Below are 24518 nucleotides of genomic sequence, written 5' to 3' on the forward strand. Positions count from 1 at the left end.
CAATATTTAACAAAACATTCAATAAAACTGTAACTAGGTAGGTACAGTAACCTGGTTTAGGGAGTTTTTCAGGGACTGCCATGATTTACTCACAGGCCACAAAGTTTGACCATAGATTATGTAAACAATCTGTATTCAACGTATTGTCTAATTGTACCAAACTCCTGGATCTCATCATCCCCTTTAAGGTGTTTTTGACTACATTTTATATTTTTTCAGTTAATACAAATCATAACTAAAATGTAAGCAAAAAAGTATGTTATATTTTCTTGAATGGCCTTACCTTAGTCAATTTGAGGACTTATACAGCATTGGGTTTAATTATAAGAACATAAGAACATAAGAAAGTTTACAAACGAGAGGAGGCCATTCAGCCCATCTTGCTCGTTTGGTTGTTAGTAGCTTATTGATCCCAGAATCTCATCAAGCAGCTTCTTGAAGGATCCCAGGGTGTCAGCTTCAACAACATTACTGGGGAGTTGGTTCCAGACCCTCACAATTCTCTGTGTAAAAAAGTGCCTCCTATTTTCTGTTCTGAATGCCCCTTTATCTAATCTCCATTTATGACCCCTGGTCCTTTTTTCTTTTTTCAAGTCAAAGAAGTCCCCCGGGTTGACATTGTCTATACCTTTTAGGATTTTGAATGTTTGAATCAGATCGCCGCGTAGTCTTCTTTGTTCAAGACTGAATAGATTCAATTCTTTTAGCCTGTCTGCATACGACATGCCTTTTAAACCTGGGATAATTCTGGTTGCTCTTCTTTGCACTCTTTCTAGAGCAGCAATATCCTTTTTGTAACGAGGTGACCAGAACTGAACACAATATTCTAGGTGAGGTCTTACTAATGCATTGTAGAGTTTTAACATTACTTCCCTTGATTTAAATTCAACACTTCTCACAATATATCCAAGCATCTTGTTAGCCTTTTTTATAGCTTCCCCACATTGTCTAGATGAAGACATTTCTGAGTCAACATAAACTCCTAGGTCTTTTTCATAGTTCCCTTCTTCAATTTCACTATCTCCCATATGATATTTATAATGAACATTTTTATTGCCCGCATGCAATACTTTACACTTTTCTCTATTAAATTTCATTTGCCATGTGTCTGCCCAATTTTGAATGCGGTCTAGATCATATTATGCTGCCCTGTGGTGCGCTAAACTGCTGCACTGATTCATTTTTTAGAACTTTTTTTTCCAAACCGCAGTGGAAAATATAATGAGTTTCTTGTATTTCTGTGGGTGGCTCCAGTCTTGCACAGACCCCCGCAAATGCAGTTTCTAAAAAAATAAAAAAAAATAACTATTGTACAGTATGCATACTTTGTGTTTCCACTCTACATCGTATAAATGGACAGTTTGCAGGGAAATTAAAAAAAAAAAATGATACATTAAGACAAACATTGGAGGCGTGACTAGGGAATCCAATCCCGGGATTGAAAAGTGTGTCCGGGATTGGATTCCCTAGGTGTGACCTCCAGTCAGAAGTGCTGAGTCTCACCTTCACAAGTGGGGATACTTTAATCCCACTGAAACCACCAAATAGCTGTTCCATTTTATTGCTTACTTTATACTCTCCAGAAAAGAGTCTCTGGGTGTCATCCTACAGTAAATTTAGAAAGCAGTTATTTATCCAGCCTCAATCATACTGGTGAGGAATTTATAGTGCTGTATTGGAAAGAGGGGAAAAAGAAAAACAATCAAAGAGACAACAATCATAAAAATCGTATTTATGTGTTAATAATATTAATATTAATAACTTTTTAAACTTTAGCTTACATTCGTCATATTATAATTGTAGCAGGAATGCCACGAAACCAGAGCACAAAGCCAGCTGGTATTATCGCGCTAGGGAGCAAAATAGTCAAACTATTTTAACACTTTTAAAATGGTAAGATGGCTCTTTGTAAAGGTCAGCTTATTCTCAATTTTAGTTGAAACCCAAAACAGTGTTGTGTAGGATAACCTCTTCTAACATGTTGTCACTAAGTAATGCAATTTGACAAAGAAAACAGTCATTAAAACACAGATCAAACCACATGTTTTCTACAGTTCCTCATGCTCACTGGAAATGCATGGCTCCATTTCCAGTGAGCATGAGCAGGGTCTGCCCACCGGCTTTCCACTCCACAGCAGGGGAGGGGGAGGGGGAGGGGGAGGGGGAGGGGGGGGGGGGGGGTAACTGAAAGTAATGTCTTGCTCATTTACCAGGAATTTCCCTACAACTGAGATCTTTAAGTGACAATCTGAAGAACCCCTAGCCAAGGCAGCTAAACATATTATCAACTTAAACAATTATCTTTCACATTTTGTTCTTGTTGGGAAAGGAAGTCCACCCTCATTGTTTCCCATAGGGTCTGTGAACGAAAACACTAGTGATGTTGATAGGAATGTTGACAGTGGGATTGTGCTTTTGTTTTTTTTTTATTCTGTCAGTGGTGCCCACAATGGGGCCTACAGCTATGGTAAAAGTTTAGCATCACCTAGAATTTTAGGATTGAGACATAATAAAAAATGTAAAAAATATATGAACATAATTTAGATCTTTTATTTAACATCATGTAATCAAAGAAACTACAAAATTGTATTGCAAAAGTCTACTGGAAGCCATAATAGTAGTACAGTATTTCATGTTAGATTTTGAAATGTCACATTTTTCAATTTTTGTCAGTTTTTCATTAAGTATATGGAAAACTACAAAGTGGTATGTAATTCAATATGTTAACATAACATTATTCAGCGGGTTTCATTCAACTTTATGAAGCAAAATGAGTTAATTCTATAGGGTGGTGCAAAACGTTTAGCCATAGCTGTCGATGGGGTGTTGTGCTGCTTGATGCACTATTGTCGTTGAGATGAGGTTAAAAGCGCTAATACCACACATGAAGACCAGCCTGTTTTTTTTTTCTGCATAGTGGATAAAACGCTTACTTCCGGTGTGCATGTTTGGCAGTTTGTGCCCAGGCTTACTCACTCGCCATTTTTTGTTAAACTGACCCTGTGTCCCAGTACTGCTGTATACATATTGAAGGTGATTTGGTAATTAGGACGAATGGCAAAACTTTACAATAAGTGGCAGTTAAGGTTCTTCAACTGTTCACTTGCAAATATAATAGAACCCAACATTTGACTTCATATTAGTTACATTTGTACTATCTTCCACGTAGTTTAAAGACCAAACCGTTTTAGAAATCTCTCTGAAGACAAAACCCCCTTTTGATACTACATACTCTCCCACGCCCTGAAGACCCAGATTTACATTACATTGCCTCTTGTAGACGAGGGCAGAATTAGAAGAACTCAAAATAGTCATCTAATTACCTGGAATTTTTAAAGGTTAGGATTCGGGAAAGTCTTTATTTGTGTGGGTGTCAAAATGGAGGTTGGGTTTGTTTAGGCCGATCAAAGTGTAGCCACAGCCCCTTCACTGTGGTTCTTGTTTGACTGAGGTACCTCCTGGGCTATCCCATTCACTCAGCTTTTCACCCACTTGTTTTTGGTAATCACAAAGCGAACTTTAAAAAGTGACGAAAGCTTGTGGAACTGCTGTTGTGTCAATATAAGATTGTACTGTTGCACATTAAAAGGGACTGGCAGATGTTTCAGAGAACTCCCTGGCAAATGTAAAATGAAAATTGCTCTTCATGAACAGTATTTGTCAGAACCAGATTAGTCCAAATGCCACAAGCTTTCAGCTAACGGGTTTAGTACAAGTACTGACTTGTCATTTACCGTTCTTAGCTTTGAAACGCACAGTCATATCACTAGACTCAAATGGTAATTATGTTGTTACAGCTTCCAATTACAATATTTGGCTTGTAAGCCTGCAGTTGTCAGCTCTGCTTTATGCTTTAATAAAGTCACTATGGCAGCAATTCAAAATGCTGAGCCCTGGATTAGCCTGAGATGTAGAATTACTTTACAGTACAGTATAGTGTTGAGCCGGAGAAGTATCCAGTTAACGGGGGTATTTAAAATAGAGTCGAAATAAAAAGAAACACCTGCGCATTAGTTTTCACAGAATGGGAACCAAGTCGGGGGCCTTAAATTAAGATGTATGTAGGAGTTTCAGAGAAGGGATGCCAATTACACCTCCAGTTATTTGTAGTCTGTAACTCCCCACCTCCTCTGCCCATTCAGACATCCGTCATACCCGTTAAGGCGTTCTCCAGACAACCCGCTTCCTGGTCCAATTTGTTGTTTTTTTTTGTTTTTTTTTTTTTTGTTTTTTATCCGGGACAGTCAGGTTAATAAAATACAATCTTTCCATCTAAATGAACATCATCATAGATCTTATATTTACTGTATGTTACAAGTTGGAAAGATTTAATTGTGTTTTTAAAATGATTGATGTACCAATTAGCACAAGTCTTACTGTGATGTGTTAAGGTATTATCTTGAGTAACACATCAAATAAATCTATGGTATAGTATGTCCAATTGGTTTAACTTAGTGTAACTATAGATCACATCACCATACTCAATTACTGGCAGTAACATTTCTTGCACTAGTTTAGCGTGCGTCAAACAGCCTATTTAGTTTCATATCTACATTTTTAATGATGGCTTCAATGCGGTTGTCAAATGAAAGAGTATGATCAAACCATAGCCACAAGCCTTCTTCTTCTTCCCATCACTAATCTGCAGTCTATTCACTGGCTTCACATTTCATTCTCTTTAACGGTACTATTTACAGCATTGTTAAAGCAATTTCAAAAGAATGTCCGACTTCTACCAAAATATTTTAGTCATCCAGCTTCTGCCTGGTTGAAGGTGACACTTCTGATCTGCCAATGTGTCGTCTTGTCTTGTGGGGGGATTTTTGCAAGCTGACCATTTTGTCACATCATTGACCACACTGGGCTGGTTTAGCTCTGCAACATCACACTGATGTTGCATCATTCCAGGTTGCAAATCTGCTTATTCTGAACCACACAGCATATTGCGACAGACCTAGACCCTGTCCCAAGACTGCTTCACATTTATCCCTTGTGCAACACAGCCCATGTTGTGCAGTGGATATTTCTCCCAATCTTTTTTGGAGGTCAGCGTATATTTCCAATTGATACCCATTTTTTGACTATTTTGACTTGTAAAATTATAAACCAACCAATGTTTTCTGCTCATAAATATGAAAGTGAAAGGTGGCTTTCCTGTTAAGATTCTGTAGCGAAATGATTTCTAAATATATGTAATACTTTGTATAATTTAACAGTCTATTGAAGAGATAAAAAGTACAGTTTGTATAAAGTCATAAAGGACTTGGCTCTGCGAATGCCTCAGTACAAATGCACAAACACACCCTGTAGCCCTGGAGAAAGTCCAAAGAAGAGCAACCAGACCAATCCCAGGACTTGCATAATAAAGTCCCGAGCTATGAAGACAGGTTGAAAGAATTTAATCTATTTAGCCTGGAACAAGGAAAAATTAAGGGTGGGATGTGATTGAAGTCTTTAAAATCATAAAAAGAGTTGACATTGTTAACCTGAACAAATACTTTACGTGCAGTACAGAAACCAGGACCAGAGGACACAGTTGCAAATTAAGTTGAGATAGACATGACAAATGGAAAGACACTTCTTCACACATAGTAGGGAGGGTATGGAATGTGCTACCTGATCATGTTGCTGAGGCAGAATCACTTGGATCTTTTAAAACCCAACTTGAAGTTCTGAGATCGATCAGCTACTAGGAGCTGGATGAGCTTAGAATGGCCTTCTCTTGTTTGTAAACGTCCTTATGTTCTTAAAGCATCAGTATGGGTTAAAGGTTTAAAATCTCACTTTTTTCTGGTGTTTGGTAGACTTTAGTCAATTTACTCTATTTTTGTGTTTGTGCGTTTTGCAATGTAATAATAAAAAAAATGTACAGCATATATTTGTGCTGCTATATGATTAGAACTTTTTTTTTTTTAAATTGACTTTATGGGTTATAATATTTGTATTATAATAATTAACAAAAGGAAAAAGAAATGTCAATGTGGATGTTTTCTTTTCAGGCTTTATAATATAAACACAAAATATGCCTCACATGAACACACACACACACAACTGACAGAAGTGAAGAATGAATCTCATTGAAAAAAAACACCAAGACAAAGCATTGACAGAGCAATGAACATTTATATCATAATTTACATTTTTTTTGACAAGTTGCACATAAATAACAATGTAAACCAGTATGTAAACATAAGAAACAGTTTTTTTTTCCTCAATTGATTTAAGCACAAGACGGTGGAAACTTTGGTCACAGATGAAGAAAATCTTTTAACTGCTGCAGCAGCTACATTCAGTGGCGCTGAATCCTCTTGATAAAAGTAGTCTGCAGCGAGCAACAGTTTGCCTTAAAGCTATTGCAATAGTCTTTCTGAATTCATATCAAATGTTGAAAGCACTACAGACATGTAGTGTGTCCAGTGATAGATTAGTGATGTTACAGTCTGCGCTATACATGCGAGCAACAGGGAACTTAAATTAAAACAAAGATGACGATGCTACACTACAGGTTACAACCAAGAACCTCACTCACACTTTATATACACTCAACAGTACTGCCGCCTTCTTTTTTGGTTTGTGAACGTGAACTCTGGTACCTAGCTTTGACTCCTAATAAAACCAAAGTTCAAATATTTCTCATTTTGATATTGCTTTAGTTCCAAGGAATCAAAGAACACATTGATTCTAAATGATAAATAATAGTTTCCCATCTTTGCAGCCGACTTGCTACATCTAAAAGGATTGCTCCCATTCTTTGGGCCAAGCTGAAAGTGGGAATTCTGAATATCTGGTTTTCCTCTTCAAGCAGCAAAGCAATAAATATTACAGCCCCTCCCCATCACCTCTGGACACACGCAATGAGGTAACTGTTGTTGAAACTTTACAAAATGCCCTTTTGTTTTCAATTAAATTAACCACAATTCTACACAAACACTGAGGGGAACAAAAGTCTCATAAGGAAAACGCAAAACAGAACACTACACAATGTTTACAGAAATGATCCCATAGTTCAACATTTCAAAATGTCCACCTTTGGCAATACAAAAAACTTTTTTTTTATTTTTTTGCAAAACCCTGAATACTGTTCTCTCTGTCTCTTATATATTTAATAGTATTATGTTCTTCGAAATGTGACAAAGAGCAGAAATCGACAAAGAACGGTCACAAAGAAAGTAAAAAATAAAACATATAATATATATTCCATTACAATGAATCATCCAGTCATTGTAAACATTATTTCCAATTATTGCTTTTTAACTATGATAAATTGCATAATAAATTAAGGAAGATATATATTTATATATAAAAATCGAACAAAAAAATAATAAATCATGTGTACATGATTGTCTTTAACGTAAGTGAAAAAGAGACTATAAACAGTTTGTGCCAAAGTCCTGAGAATAGAAGTCCGCTGACAGAGTAAGCCAAGTCTGTTATGCAGCAAGGGAGAAGATTATGTACAACTGCTACAGGCACCTTAACTCTCATAAATGTTATAAATATCTTTCATATTTTCTTCAGTCAGTCTCAATGTTCCATGCGTTCTATCTTTTCTTGTTTGACCTTTACAGGTAAAAGCGGCTGTGGGCTACTGCGAGGCAACTTTATGACCGACGTCTTGTTGCTGGGCTCATAAAGGCCACTGCTGGATGAGAGCAGTCCGTTTCCGATGCTCTTGTGGAATGAGGCCTTGAGGTCCATCTCCCTCCAGAGCATGTTAAGGATCTGCTTCTCGACCACGCTCTCCACGTCCATGCTGTCCACTTCCTCCAGCCGGTCTGCATTGTCACTGAGGTCGAACTTGTCTATCTCCTCGTTGACAAGGTTCAGCTCCTCCAGGGATCGCACGCCAGGGCCGGGAGCGGCCAGACAGTGGCCCTTCAGGTGGACCTGAAGGCTGCAGAGGTGGATGTAGGTCTTGTGGCAGTGCAGGCACTTGTGGGGGCGCTCACGTGTGTGCAGGCGCTTGTGCAGCTTCAGGTGGACGAACTGAGTGAACTTGGCCGGGCACAGCTTGCACTGGTAAGGCTTCTCTCCAGAGTGGAGCCGCAGATGTGTCTTTAAGTTGCTGGTGCTGCTGAAACGCTTGTGACAAACCTGGTGGAGAAAAAGCAATGTATATTAATTCAGCACTCTCATATATAAACTCTGCTGTGTCAGCACAAGCAGGGGTTGTACTTAAATAAGAATACAATGCCTCCTTTAATGACAGTCAAGCAAAACTCAGGCTTAGTCATGTCATCAAACAAATCCTAATGGTTGCACAACTGCTACAGCTGGTACATTTTGTTTTCTTTTTTTCAGTTTTCTTACCTGACATTCATGTGGTTTCTCTCCAGTGTGGACCAGGTAGTGCTTCTGTAGATGTGCTAACTGCGTGAATCCTTTGTTGCAGGTCTGGCACTTAAAGGGCCTTTCTCCACTGTGTACTCGAAGGTGGACCTGAGGAAGATAAATCAGAGGTTAACAACAGGGTCTGAAGCATCAGACAATCAGTACATGCAGACAATCCTTAATAGTTTTACTACAGGAGATAGCAAGCAGTTGATTCCATTTTGGATGTTAAGATGCAAGACACCGACATATGAATCCACATCTCAATCTATTTTAATTTTATTGAAAGATCATTTGAAAAATGAAGCCAAAGTAAACCGTTGAAAAAGACTTACTTTTAGGTTTGATAGCTGCCCAAAGGTCTTGCTGCAGACGTTGCACTCGTACTTGATCTTGCCATTCTGTTTCTTCAAGGGGTAGGGCAGGGTCTTGTAGCCGGTCATGTTGCGCTTCATCTTGCTCAGGTTCATGGCTTCTTCTTCATTCCTTTCTAGCATGGCCGAGGTAGATTTGGTGGGCATGCAGAGTTCCGAGGAGGTGGCAGCCGTGCCGGCGGTGGGGGAGCTACTGCTGCTTGGGCTGGATGGCTTGTCCTGTTGGCCGGTGGCATAAAAGGCACTGTTGGGCGCCGGGATGAGGAGGTCCCTGTGAGGCTCAGAGGAGAGCAGGAGCCGCCGGCCGGCCTCGGGAGGGATCATGCCAGGCAGGGCTGTTGGGTTCAACATGTTGTTGTACAGGGGGTACATCCTTGGAAAGAGGTTGAAACTGTTCAATCCGTTCACACCAGCGCCAGTGCCAGTGCCACCAACAGGACCAGCACCCAGCCCATTCAGGCTGCTACAGCCAACCGGATAGTGAGGTAGCAGGAATCTGGAATAAGGATGGGGGTTGTATGGAGGCAAGAAAGCTGGGGAAAGGTGGCTGGGTGGGGTGTAGCCTGGGTAGCTGTCTCTGCTGTAGAGTCCGTTCGTGTAAGGGAAGCCCTCTTTGTATTCCTGAGATGAGGGGGTGGGAGGGGAGTGAATGATTCCCGGGCTGCTGCGAGGGCTGTTGTCCGAGCTGCTGCGGGCCGAGGGGCTGGGGGTGGCTGAAGACTGGATGGGGGAGCGGGTCATGTGATTGGAGTGGTCCAAGCCATAAATGGCATTGGCCTTCAAGTAGTCTTCGTTGATGTGGGGTCGGACTGGGTACACCACCCTGGGAAAGAAGATCCGTTCTGGACTGGGCTTCCTGGGGGAGTCTTCCAAACTCTTTGTGGGAATCGTTTGGGGTTCACTGGGCTCCTTGCTGGTCATTCGGAGGATCTCCCTCACACTGTGCTCCTTCTTTCCTGTACCTTTCTGACTGACTCCGTCTGGCTCTGTCGCATGCTGCTTTGCATCCATAAGGCTTTGCTCTACGTTAGGAAGATAAACAACCAATTAGTTCAATTCTTCTTTTAAAAATAATGTATCAGTTACCTCTCCACAGCACACTTGCTTCCAATTGCTGTCAAACAGACTTAAATACTGTAAACACAATTTTGTTTGGAAATCTGTACCTTTCTCTGTAATCCTTTCACGTGATTTTTAGTCTCTATCTTCCTGTATTTTTTCCCAATTTGTTTTTTGTTTGCAAAAACATTACTGGATATTCCATTCAAAAACAGAGAATTATAGTTTTATCCTGTTTTGAGACACTTTGATAGAAGTTACCTTTACATTATTAAGTTAACCAGTTTCTGCTCTTTGCTTCAAACCAAAGCTTACTTTCGGTTTTAAAAGTCCTCCTGACCAAAAAATAAATAAATAAATAAATAAATAAATAAATAAATAAATAAATAAATGTTCAAACAGCCAGACAGAGCAGTATTTCATCACTATCAGGAAGTAACCACAAACTCTGCTAAAAAAAAGAAAATCAAATGTACTTTCACTTTCTCAAGTACACACTAGAGAGGGTTCACTGGAAGAGACAGGCATGGTGAGCCAGCCTATGCCAAACCACAGTGGGAGGCTCACTATCCAGTTCAACCACTTAGCAATGAAAACAAGGGACGGCTGTGGAGCGCGAGGGAGTGTTGATCGGGAAGTCAGCTGCCGTGGAGCAGAGCACAGCGTGTGTGCACACTGCTTGGCACTGCTTGGCTACTGCACAAGAGACTTGGCAATGCTTTTATCTTTGTTTACATTAAAACCGATATCAGATTTTTGTTTGTTTTTTTCCCAATAATATTTACACTGGATATTCCATAGAATTGCATTCCATCAGCCTTGTAGCCATCTTTCCCACTTTTCCACTGAAGCAAAGGTTGTGATCTGCAGGGCATACTTGACAATTAAGTAGCTGAAGTGGACTTAAACGCTGATTCCTCTGCCTCCCATGCCCTGACACTGGCAAGGAACAGTGCACATTAGAATATTTATCTGACTTAAAACGGAGTAAAATTAGCCTTTCTTCTGCATTTCAGGAATTGAACAAGTAATTACCCAGCCTAATTAGTGTAAAATTTACACAAATCATTTAAAAAACTATAACAAGTAAGAGATGGCCTTTGCCAAAGAGCAAAAAGGAAAGGCAGCATTAGGTAGCAGTAGGCTTGCAGTTTATTTAGGGCTAAGAACATTAAGTTTGCTGGCAGATAACATCAAACCAAAGGCCCATACAAAAATGTCAATTTGATTGGCCTTTTCCAACAAGCCAGATCAGGCTACCTTTCATACTTCACTCCTATTTGTTTTGATAAACACCTAGGCCAAGTGGCAACGCAGTGGCTAATCCTGTGGCATCTTTTGTCTGGAGTTTATGGGCCATACCTTAAGTCTCATCAATAATTGATCCTGTCACCAACTTTAAAGGTTTTTTTTTTTTGTTTTTTTTTTAAATGAGCGGGAGGGCTGAAGGATCACTTGAGAGCTGTCAGGTCAAAGTGCTTCAGGAAGAAGGCCTCTGTACAAGTGCTTCAAGTTGTGCAGCACTAAATGAGAAGGCAGGCTTTATAGGGACATTAAATAATAATAATAATAATAATAATAATAATAATAATAATAATAATAATAATAATAATAATAATAAATACCCATCAGACATTTAGCACAAGGCAGGAAAAAAAACAAAACAACCAAGCCTCAATGCAGAACCTTTGCACTTCGAGTTTTCAACTGTATGTGAAAAAGTGGATAAACATGTAGGAATTTCCTTTAACTAAGGTGCCACACTTTATATACCCAAAAGATTACCTTATCATTCGTGTGAAAAAAGGATCAGAATCCTTTCCATTTACATTAAATACTCATTCAAATTCTAAACAATCTATTATAACCAAAAGAGTGAAAAACATTCCAGCAACGCTCCCTCTGCTGATCTCTTCAGGTCTACAAAGTACTGTGATAACCTTTCATCTTTATACTCCACGTTGGTGGCCGGTTACTACTAAAAGCATGCTATCTCTCTTGTTTTCCCATTTTCTTTTAAATCTACTAAAGCTATATACTGTATGAACAGGACGTTTTGTATTCTCATAACAAAGCATGCTTTTTAACAGCATCGTCACAGATCTTCAGAGCCTCTTACTATTTTAACACTTCAAAACTTTGCTAGTTCATGTAGGGGCGAGTCCCCCTCTTAGTCCTTAGCCAGCATGTGGCCCTGCCTCGCTATCAATGCCTCCCACTGAGCCAGCAGCAGTGAACAAACACAGTAAGTGCCACTATCAGGAAGGTAGAGATCGGGGCAGTGATAGTGGGCTTGCAGCTCCTAAGAGAACTAGACACAAAACAAACAGCTTATCAGGGAGTTTTCCATCTGTCAGTAGAGCTGGTCAGGCAGGAAGTTCAAGTCGTCATCAATTAACCTTTTTCTTCCTTTTAAAATACCAAATAAGAAAGATAGCTGTGCCAAATAACTATCAACTCCACCTCTGCCCAGTCACTCCCGCCACACATTCATACAGTTGTGTTTGAGTCGATGGAGCTGAATGGGATTGAGCTAAAAAAAAAAAAAAAAAAAAAAAAAAAAGAACTTTGTGTGTTTAAAGGGGTGCAACTTTAGAGCTCTAGTTAAGCAAGTGCTGCAGTGCAATCAGGAGGTTATTGACCATATGTTATTTTATTGTATCATTACATTATAGAATCCTTTTGGTGCAGAGTAAAAAAGAAAAAAAAAAAGAAAAAAGTAGCACCATTTCTATCACTTATTTATTTATTTATTTGTATCTTCTGTTACTAAATACATTGTGGCCTGATTAGCATATTTGGGGTTATTTTTATTTTATTTTTTAATCTTGAAAGATGATGTAGGTGTCGACACTCATTTTGACCCTATATTGGCGACACCTCTGACTGTGCTTTTTTTTTTGCCTATTCGCTTTGAGTATAAAATGATAACCTCCAGTACATTTCTGAAAGCGGAACCAAAACACACTTCTGGGGGCGTCTCTCTTGGAGAAGTTTCCTACCAAATTGAATGTACAGCTGTTTATATATATATATTAAAAAAAAATCCCTCGCAAGTGATATCCGGATTAAGATTCGACACACTCATATAAAAGGCAGATGTAGTACATGTATATAGATTTATACAGTTGAGTAAAATTCCTTAGCCCGATTTGGAAACATAGTCATCACAAAGCATGCAACAATTAGAGCTATTGTGGCAGACACTATGATGATGACAAGGAGTATGGCAGTCACCACACCTAAGTGATCTCTTTGACTTTTACACAAATCTTCGAAACTGGGAAGTACTACAGTTTAGGTAACAACAGAAAGAATGTTTGGTAATCTATTTAGGACAGAACATTTTAACTGTCGATGACTTTGGGATTACACGAAATCGTGCTGTGCAATTAAATACCAGTACCACACCACCCTAAATGACTATTATGATAACATTCTTTAAGAGGTTTACTATTTATAGGAAAAATGATGGAAACTGAAGTCTGCATTTTCCTAATTTCCTATAATCTGGCTAATAAAAGCAAGTCTTATAAACATTCTCATCTTTTCTTGTCTTGCTGCCATGTCACATACTCCCGCCCCCCCCATTACTGAATTAGTTCCACTCAGAAAACAGAGAGCTAAACAAGTTCTTGATTATTAAAAGGCAGAAAGTACTTACTGAGTTTCATCATCATGAGTTCCCCAGACGGAGGGTAGTGTAGCCGTTCAGCGAATTCCGGGCAGTACCACACCAGCAGCTCCTGATTGGCTGGGATGGGCTTGACAGTGTAGAAGTAAATGTTTGTTCCGTTCTGACAGGCAGCAAGGTTCTGCTCTTGCTGTGAGTGCGCTGGGTTCACGTAACGCATCCAGTTACTCTTCTCCTCGTTGAAGCCGTCAATGAAGTGGTGAAACTCCCCATTGGAATAGATCTGCAATTGAATACATTATTAGTATTATACACACGAGGTATAATAAAAGGCTGGTGATAAAACTGCTATACTCAATTTTAAAAAACAAACTCCACCACCAGTACATGAACACAACAAAACACTGTCAAGCCCAAAACAAGCAACAATGGGCTGCAGATTTAAAGTTGCATCTGCAGAAGACAGGAATGAATTTGTGGAAGAGTAGAATAATGCTAGTACTCTTAAAACAACAATAGGTTACAAACATTTATTAGGAAATTACCTCAGCCACATGCCTTCCATGGGAAGTTAAGCAGTGTACATTGATAATACTGAAATGTAAAATGAATTGTTAAAAAATAAGCTTGTTTTATTTATTTTTTTTAAGTTCTGTTTTTCAATGTTATTCTCAACACTTTTTGAATTAATACACGCTGATAGTTCTACAATTTGTCTGTTTTGTCACCATGTATTACAACAAATTACATACATCAAAACTGTACATATAAGGTTGTAATTCTCTAGGGTTTCTGGCTGACATTGATACATTTGTCACCAGAATTACAGGTTTATTATGCACTGTTGTGTGTAGAGTATTCCTTATATTATTATTATTATTATTATTATTATTATTATTATTATTATTATTATTATTATTATGCTAAAGTATGATGAAAATACTTTAACATGTATATATTTCTCATCCCATTTTATCCATTCCTATTTTAAAACTATTTTTTAGATTTTTAAAATAACCCTGTTTGTTTTTTTTTTAAAAACAAACATTACATTATTAAAATTATCTGACACAGTTAGGTAAAAAAAACAAAAAGTTAGGATCTTCTTGCAATATACATTATGCATATATACAATGCTTTTCTTTGCATTACAAGCCTTTTGGAATGTCACCAAAAAAAAAAAAAAGAAACCCATACAAACAGATCAATTACCTTCTCCATCATTACAACTCAGTGTTGCATTGTGACGAGAAGCCCACCCTATGTATGTACAGGGCGGAGATGTGCTGTTTTCAATGCTTCCTCTGCACCTTGTTGCGTCCACACCGACTGACAAACTGGGTGTTACTACTGCTTTAGTTTTGATTATACTTATAAAGATGTGAGTCAGCTGCATAAAGCCTTAGCTTGACGTCATAAGACTCATAGTGAAGCTACAGCTAGGCTCGTTTTCTGTTTCGGCAGCCTGCTGGCTTGCAGCTTCCTGTTGCACCCGCTGGGCTCTGCAAAGCTAAAGAACTCTCTGTGCAGAGTAAGCACTGACCTGTTCATCTAAATATTGGGAATGCTGAGCTAAACTTCATCTGGCAAACAGAAGCTCACCTGACAGAATTATGTTAATAATAAGGTGGCCCCATGCCCAAAATGATTTCTCATCCACACAGTTAACCTAACTCATGTTTCCATAGTATTGAGCATGATTGTGCACTTCTAAAGAAACCCATACAGAAAATAACAAGTTAATAATTTTATTGGGATACAATGGTTATTAAATCTGCATGTACTTGGTAAAATAATAATAATAATAATAATAATAATAATAATAATAATAATAATAATAATAATAATAATAATAATAACCTTTGGGATCAGGACATATGAAAAATCCCATTGTATCAAGCTTATGACGTGCTGATTAGACTTAACAAAAGGGTCAGATATTTCTGAACTACTTTCTTTTCTACATTTTTTTTTTTTAGGTAACTTCCGGTAAACTGAGAAGGGGGAAATATATGTGGCTGCATCAAAAGAGATCAGTGTGAGACTTTCTTCTGCAGCGTATGTGTCATGAGAAAATGGAACAGTAAGAAGTCAGTGTGATTGGGTTTTTAGGTGGGGAGGTGGGGGCTTGTTCATATTTTATTATTTTTTGTTTACTGTGAATCTTGCATTTCCAAGAATAGCTGTTCCATTACAGTGTAGACTGTACCTAAGAGGAAGATGCTTTCTAAAAAGTTACTTAGAAAGCCCCTGTTACCTTTCCATGGTACCATTTACTGTACTTTTCTGTTGTGTGCCACTGTTACTGGACGTCGCAGTATAATGTGGGAAGGAACATATTATGTCACACACACACTTACAATTAAATTAAAAGATTAAAAAACTGCGATTACAACCTGTAAACACATGATTTCCTCTTACATATGGCTTAGATGCAAACTAATTGGAAACATTATATACTGAGAAATTAGAAAACAAATGTAGTGGTCAATTCTTTTTTTTTTTTAGTGGTTGCCAATTTTTATTGTTTTCTCCCCAATTTAGTAATGTCCAATTATTTTTAGGCTCAGCCCATCGTTACCACCGCTGACTCGGGAGGGCGAAGACGAACACACGCTGTCCTCCCAAGCATCCCTGCTTTTTTACACACTGCAGACTCACCATGCAGCCACCCAGAGCTACAGCGTCAGAGGACAACGCAGCCCTGGGCAGCTTACAGGCAAGCCCGCAGGCGTCCGGCCAGACCACAGCCCTCCCTCCCCCAGGCGGCACTCGGCCAATTGAGAGCCGCCCCCTGGGAGCTCCCGTCCTCAGTCGGCAAAGGAACAGCCTGGACTTGAACCGGCGACATCCAGACAATAGGGCGCATCCTGCGCTCCATGCAGAGCATCTTTACTGGATGCGCCACTCAAGAGCCCAGCAGTGGTCAATTCTAGCCTACTCCCTACTGCCCACTATGCTGATCATTATTAATATACTGTTATTATTCACAGTTTCTTCTACCACCTGGGCAGCATCCAGCCAGCCCCCACAGTACTCATTTTACATTGACTTCCATGCTGAGTCAACCTGAACTGGAGATAACCTACAACCCCGCAATCGTAAAGCACCCATTGTAACCACTACGTCATTAGGATGCTGTAAAGGAAAGAGTGTAATGTTTTTCATCAGAATGTGGATATTGTTTAAGTCATGAAATGACACAACTGTATTTTTGTGGCTAGGAGGAATAAGACTAAAAACTAAAAACACCTGCAAAAAGGTCCTCAGTGACTTCTAAGGTTACATCTGCTTAAGAAAAATGCAAAACAGCCAAGTTACATTTTCTAAAATCAGCACACTTACAGGGGGATGTAAATCTGAATTATCACTGCTGTTCCTTTCCAGAAAAGCAAACCAAAACTGCCTGCAAGAAAGTCAGTAGACAGTTTCCCTTTTGGTGGCTTCAAGACTTGTTTGCAACACACATGAACAGGAATAGCCCCAGCTGTACCTTCGTCACTTAACAACAACCACGAGCCAGTTCCCAAAAGGACTAGACGTTTACTCAGCTAATTTATCATGTTAACTCATAACCCTGAAATGGTGGTTTCTTTGAACATGTATCAATCTATATGTGGTGTGTCACACAGGAACCCACCCCCACCCCTTATATATGCTGATCTCAAAAAGGAAGTGACCATTTTTTTCTAAGCATCAACTCATCTGGAGAACCAGTTCCTGTATCAACAGGGAGCTTTTATTATTACTTACCCGCCAGAAGTACTTTCTGTTTGCATTCTTGGGAACCGTGTCAACTGTGTAGGCCTCTCCTACCAGTGGTCCAAAGCGAGTTCCCTTGGGGATGTATTCCCTACTTAAGACGCCAATAACCTAAAAGAAAAAAAAAACAATTCAATACAATTAATTTCATTGTATAAAACAGTGCAAATGCAGGACCAATCACTGAGAGCTGTGACTGTAAAATGACTACTGTTATCAATTTCAACTCATTTTATACTGTAAAACAAAAATATCTTCTCCCTTTGTTGCGTTTGTTTACTTATTTGTTTTAATTAACTTTGATGTACATCTTTCTAATTTCCTCCTACCTGACAGCAGGGATCTTATTAAGAACCACAAACAGGAAACAATTAATTAGTATTCACAAGAACAGCCTACATGTCATGTGTCCCAACCAGTCTGTGGTAAAGAGGGACTTTTTATTATTCGACATAAACGGACATCTGCAGTTTGTGAAGAGGAAATAATACCTCAGGCGCTTCGCTTAACAAGTTCAGGCCTGATGGACTCTCAGCTAATGAGATTAAAAAAAAAAAAGATTTTTAACAAAATGAAATTTGTGAAAATGTCATTTAATATTGCTTAAATAGACATCTATTATACTACATAGTTAATGATGTAGTGTAATAAGTATAATCCTTTCCATGTAAACCTTCAGGCATTGGGGTAATGAGTCTATTTATCCATTTATTTTCATAATTCTTCTGTATTGTACATTCTCTAATTGTATTTCTTCTAAAACTAAAAATTGTATGTCATTCATGTTATGTTTATTATTTGTGTTGATTCTCTATTATTTTATACAATGCTGTACTTGTCTCTCCTACATATTTTATTTTGCTACATTTTTGGCTTTGCATGACGGGTTTCTTACGACTGAATATATATTGTCTCTATTTGCGATTTCACTGTTATCTTTACAAATATATTTGCACATTTCACATCTGCTCTTACAAGTTTTAATGTCCATTAATGTGTTTATGATCCGTTTATGTTATATATATATAGTACAACATGTAAAATATACTTGTAAAAGTGGACAAAGTGAGAAAAAAAGTAGTATTATGCAAGTGATCAGGTTTTCTAGAAATAGTTCTAAATTTAAACTATTCTGAAAATGCTCAGTTTTATTTACGTCACAAACCTGAAAAAAGCAGATGTGCTTCAAATCCCCCCTGCCCCCAGTCCTCATTTACATCCAATTATGCTCTAAGAGGATTTCACATCAATACAGCTCTTGATACCAAATTTAGATGCAGATGTTGTAACTGGGTGCAACACCTTGTTATATAAATACATTTTTCGACAGCTTGTTCGCGTGTATTAGTTGCAGTATCTAATTAAAGATTTAAAGGCGCTTTCACTCCTGCATGGTGTGTTTCAGAAAATGTAAAATCAACTTTTGTATATCAGATATCTGAATGGGTCACTTACTTTGCCAAATGGAATTGGATCTAAATAAAGACAAAAAGAACAGCAGAACTTTGGGAGGCTTCTATCACAATTGCGGCAACACAAAGAGCACTCTAAATGCAAATGTAAACTGGGCAAGTATTTGGGTCTGTTAAATGTAACATATTTAAAACTACTTAAAATCCTACGACCTTTTGTATATATAAAAAAAAAGTGCAGCCACTGGGTCTGGTGTATTTACAAACGTGGATTTACCCTGCCTTGTGGTTTAAAGTGAGCTGACGTGTAACACTAACCATGGCTGTTTAAAATCAAGCTAGTCAAGAGAGAGCCGCTCTCACTGACCAGGTAGCTATCGAATCCCTGCTGAGAACAATGCCGCTGGCCCTCTAGTGGAAACAAGTCTCTGAGCACAGGTAAAAGGCCAGTTGTCTCGCCTCTCAATCACCAAGGGACATCTGTCTCTGTCTGTGATCAAGAACCACTCCCTCCCTCACCCCGAGTCCCGCTCCACTTTGCCCTGTGCGTCTCTGTCTTTAGTCAAACTAAAGTGTGTGTTACACAACCTGGCCATTTTAAATAATACTCCCAGTGTGTTTACTGCTAATTCACATGCTAAACAAACCAAGATGAGCCAGGAACATGTTTTGAGCTTTAATACTCTAGTTCAAATAAGGACACTTATTTTCTCCATCTTTTTAATTAGTCGATGCAGTATTAAGACTGTGTCTCTAATAAAAAATTAAAAAACAGAGAAGAATAATAAGATAAACCATATGCCTGTGATTTAAAATGATTAAAAAAGTGGCGATTATTGTATGTCATTTGTTTAATCTCTTCAAAGTACACACCTCTCTCTCGATGAAACAGAACACAGGACTGAGCAATAATTTCTTTACTCTGTTTCGAACTTCTGAAAGTCCTTTTCTATTAGTATTTCAACCCACGCTTAAAAGAGAGGAGGACAGGGGGAGGAATTTCCCCTAAGAATTAATAGAACATGTCAGTTAAAAGATCATTTTCGTTAATTAGTGTCAACATCAAGTCCTTTTAAAAATACAAACAACAATTATAAAAAAAAATAAAAAAATTAAAAGTCCATCAATGCATTCTTTGATAGTTTAGAACAATCATTTCTATAAACTAATATTATTTTTACCTCGACAGGCAAAAAAATAGAAGACGTTTATATAAAGAGATGATGATACAAAGTGTGAACTGAAAAAAAGAAAAAAAAACAAGAAAAAAAGGCAGCCAACTGTGCTCCTGTATTATCAAATAACTCATTAAATAACCTACACTACTAACAGGACTGTAAAAGTAACAAACACCTTTCTTGCTTTGTTCTTTTCACACCGAACAGCATCCTTCACTGTTTAGATACTGCATTAGATTAGAAAAAAAAAAAAAAAAACTAAAAAAAAGAATCTTTTAGCAGGATACTATGGGAAGTTTTATTATTATTATTATTATTATTATTATTATTATTATTATTAAAACTGATAATAATAGTTTAATTACAGCATTGTAGTTGCATACACACACTGTTCTATAAAACCACTTGGTTTCTCGATTACACCAGTATTCTTTCGCTGTTTCTGTATTTAATGAAAAGATTTATTTTCTTGTTTTTTTTGGTTTTTTTGCAAAAGGGACAGAGGTACAATATTTAAAATTTTATTGCATGCTTGTTAAAAACACTGTCAACAGCAGTGATACAGAAGATTAATCGTATATTTGTCATGTTCTGACATACACTGTCCTTAAACAATGAGTTATTAGTATAAAGTTGCTCACAAGGAAAATGTAAGATAGGTGTCAAATGATATTCTTGTCACAAAACCCTACTGCTTTTAATTCACTATCTTTTTTTTTTTTTTTTATCAGTTTTTGTATTATAACGTGTTATGCCTGGCAAAGATTAATGACACTATGCACTTACTGACCACACAGAGTGCAAAACTGTTTAGTTAAACTTTGAGAAATTTACTGCTCATCATTTCTTTTTTTATCCTAAATAACAGAAGAAATGTGACTTTAAAAGCAGCCCTTGTGTGGTAAGTTTAACTGCAGAACTCAATAAATAATAATTGTATAATGTTGTACATTTATTACCTTCAAAAGAATAAAGCCGTGGTTACTGTTATCTTAACAATCTTCACATTCATTATTTCAGCAAACATTTTTAAAATATTAGGCAGTAATAGGTTGTAGTTCATCTTTAAGCTGAAGTTTCTTGTACCTTTTTTTAATAACACAAACACCAATATCAAACATTATGCAAGATTCTTACCTCTTTGGGGTTTGGTGCGTGCTTGAACATCAAGTTTCTTGGAAGTGAGGCTTCAGCCTTAACACAGTTTCCACCGTCTGTGCTGGGCTCCCAGGTATAGTCATTAACAATATACGTGCACTTCTCCTCAAATTCTGCCTCGGTCCACTTTGTCATGTCGGCACCCTCCATGTTCAATTTCATGGTGCTCTCTCCTGTCTCCAGTGATCTCTCAACGCTTAAAATATCCGAGCTATGCTGTGAGGCAGCCTGAAAAAAAAAAAAAAAAAGGAAAAAAGAGAAAGGCTTTAATCTTCATTGTCCCTCAGCCTGTGGTTTTCCTTCGAGACGTGGTGACTAATAGGCCAGTCTGTTGCACTTCAGGGCGCATGCAGAACACTTGATACCAGCTGCAGGCTGAGAAAGGGGGTAGTCCAAGCTACCCTCATTTTGTCTGCTATATAGCCCCATGGAATGACCACAGAGAAAAAAAATGATCATACAAAACATTTTAATGGTCCCTTACTTTACTTGGCGAATGAGAGACCAGTAAATGGACTTTAAAAACAACTGCTGGTATACAACATGAAACTAGGTGTTTTACTATCAGATTTACTCTACATTAGTAAAATTCTAGATTGCCACAGTAATCAACTTGGCTGTTTTTTTTTTATTGTACTATATAACATTTTTTTTGTATTATTATCTATATTATCCAACTGCTTGAAACCCAGTCCCTGGAACTCTTGTCACCTTTCAAAACTGTTTGTTTCCCCCTGTCTCGTTTCAAAAACAACCAATGGCACTGTAGGTCATGGTCACTGAGGGTCTACTCACATTGTGGAAAAGTTGCCTCAAAGAAAAAAAAGCGTCACAAACACGGGAAGGAAATGCAGTCTACGTCTGAATGGAGCTAAAATTGGAAGCAGCGTGCTGCAGCAGCGGAACCGGCAAGCTTTCCAAAGAGAAAGGAGGGGGGAGGGTGCCTAGACTTCCCCACCGGCTGTAGAGGCACAAACAAGGTACACAAACAACCTGTGCGCCTTGCCCGATGGCCTCTCCAGAGTGGATGAGGCCGAGCAGCAGCAGCAACAGTTCCTGTCTGCGTCACTATGACAACCAACATTTCAGAAGGAAACCTGTAATCCCAAAGTCTGTAAATCACAAAAACTTCCTTCACACAGCTCCGGCCAATTTGTAATCATCATTAAAATAACTCTAAATATATACACGCACAAATGTAAGCAATGTTTTTCAAAGTCAAAATATCCTCTCTTAGGAACATCCAAAAAAAGAAAAGAAAACAAAAAACATGTTGCAAACGGCTTTTTTTAAAAAATCTTAAAATGCATACTTTAGAATTTTGCGAATGTCATCCGATTTGAAAAGACATACAACTAAAATAAATCAATACAATAAAAAAAAAAACTCCAACGATCATTTAAAGTGTGATCAGCAATTATGGGAAAATACAAACATTACACTTAATCACACAAACTAGTAAAAAAAAAAAAAAAAAAAAAAAAAAAATTAGGATTATAGTTGCCTACACTGCACAAATTAAATTTGTTAGTATTACTTTTTTATTTACTTTATATATTTATGTTTGTACATTTGTTAAAAAATAAATAAATACAGGATGTTAACTGTAAGAAATCACTATCTTGTTCTTTCTGCAGCATGCCTGACAGTAAGCTACTGAAACTTATACCAATATGAAGCACAGAAGAGTTACAAGGACAACTTTATCTTCAGTATTTAATACTCAAAAATGTACAAAGGAATTAAAGTTCTTTTCAAATTTTAGTAAAAAAATAAAATAAAATAAAAAAAGTACACTAAAAAGCCTCTTACAAAAACAACCCTTATTAAAAGGTGTAAATCTTAACTAAACTTAAAACACAAGCTTCTTTAGCAGTAGGTACTTACTGGGAAACTCTGAGCTGAGCCACACATAGAGCTGAGTAGTTTGTGTTCACCACTCTGTTCTCTAGACAGGTGCTGTGCTGCATGCCTCTCTCTTAACACTGGAGGGCTGCTGCTGTGTTGTGTCTTATTCCTTCCCTTGTTCTGACTGACTTCTGAACCTGAGCCTGTGTCTGAGCCAGTGACGGCCTACAAGGGGAGGAGCTACATACTGTATTCCCACTCCCTCAGGAAAATGATACTGTTGGTTTCACAGTAACTGATGAGCGAAACATTGTGAAAGATTTTCACGCTAGTTTAGTCTCTCTCTCTCTCTCTCTCTCTCTCTCTCTCTCTCTCTCTCTCTCTCTCTCTCTCTCTCTCTCTCTCTCTCTCGCCCCCCCACACAAAATAGCGATCTCTCCTTTTTACCTTTTGCAGGCCAAGGAAGCATATCCTGTGATGAAGGGACACAATACTCCCACTTGTTTACTGTTGAGAGCATGGATCTTCATTCCTGCTTCTTATTACAAAACAAACCATATGCCTCACTTCCTCTGCTGTCCTTGCCTCTTCAGCACACAGCCTGATTAGATCCTAGCACAATGTGGATTCCCACTCCTTCACTACCCTTTAAGAAGACAGGTACTGTGTATGTCAATCAGGAGTTCCAATTAAAGTGTGGGTGTGTGTCCAAAAATAAACCTATCTTAATCTTAAAGCAGTAATCCCCAAAGGGAACTGGGCCAGTCATCTGAACGTTTCACTCTGCAGTAAAAATAGGTTTTAAAGTTGTTATAAAATTGCCAAGTCAGTTGCTCAGAGCAACATCCTGTCTGAAAGCATTACGAAGCCAGCCTGAAAGAATACACTACATGTCCAAGCCAAAGAAACAGCTACCTATCAATAACTGACCTGACAAATGCCTCATCAGGAGAAAAGATGAAACGCATCACAATAGACAGATAGAACTCAAAACCATTTGCCACTGACAGGAGTTTGCAGCTCATCTATATTGTTCCATATACCCTGTTTTCTACTTTACTAGAAGTAGCCTCTGTTCGACATGGGGATAGCCTCTTTTTTTTGGGGGGACGGGGGGGACGGGGGGGGTAAACATGGAGCTGAAAGGCACCATATTTAGAGCTTCTACAGTCATATTTTCTCCTGTTTTTATTCTGAGAAAACCTCATGAATCAGCAGGTTTTATTCAGGCACATTTATTCACTCTGCTTCAGACACACGGTAAAGCATTTTATGAATGCCCGTGTCACTTTTTCTTTTTGAGAAATCCCCACTGGTTTCCTCTGCTGCTATCAGCTCTGCTCAAGCAACTGACAGATGCCCACACAGATATAACTGCTGCTGGAGTTCAGGGAAGGGCTGTCCACAGAGCGTTGTGGGTAGTAAATAATAACAATAACAATAATAATAATAATAATAATAATAATAATAATAATAATAATAATAATAATAATAATAATAATAATAACACAAGCACTGGAAGGAGGTAGGTCCCTCTTCACACACCCCCTCTCCTTCCTCTTGTCAGCGACAGATCTGTGACCACATCACTCGTAAGCTCTCCGGCAGTCACTTCCTGGAAGCGGACGGCTTCTCCTGTTAAAAGGCTTAATACCAGCAGCATTTGGGCTCCAGTTGCAGTTCTTACACAACGAGTAGGGTTAAAACAAAAACAAAACCATTCACTATGAAGCCAATGTTGTGCCTCTCTTAAGAAAGATGT

At 38.2% G+C, this 24518-nt stretch overlaps 1 protein-coding gene across 2 annotated transcripts; it reads right to left on the minus strand.

The window, feature by feature from the left end:
* Nucleotides 1–6103: 6103 nt before the first annotated feature.
* prdm1a (PR domain containing 1a, with ZNF domain) lies at nt 6104–22966 on the minus strand. 2 transcript variants are annotated; one of them, XM_034005540.3, is made up of 7 exons: nt 22796–22966; nt 20888–21136; nt 17152–17271; nt 13429–13681; nt 8667–9727; nt 8311–8439; nt 6104–8094 (listed from the first exon to the last, which is right to left on the minus strand). In XM_034005540.3, exons 1-7 carry the CDS (start codon nt 22820–22822, stop codon nt 7525–7527), a joined length of 2409 nt encoding a protein of 802 aa, XP_033861431.3. In that variant the 5' UTR covers nt 22823–22966; the 3' UTR covers nt 6104–7524. The 2 variants fall into 2 exon arrangements, with proteins under 2 accessions (XP_033861431.3, XP_058880604.1); XM_059024621.1 differs by lacking the exon at nt 22796–22966 and adding an exon at nt 21704–22031.
* Between the last annotated feature and the right edge of the window lie 1552 nt (nt 22967–24518).

This window comes from Acipenser ruthenus, chromosome 5, assembly GCF_902713425.1.
Source record: "Acipenser ruthenus chromosome 5, fAciRut3.2 maternal haplotype, whole genome shotgun sequence".
NCBI classification, from domain to species: domain Eukaryota; kingdom Metazoa; phylum Chordata; class Actinopteri; order Acipenseriformes; family Acipenseridae; genus Acipenser; species Acipenser ruthenus.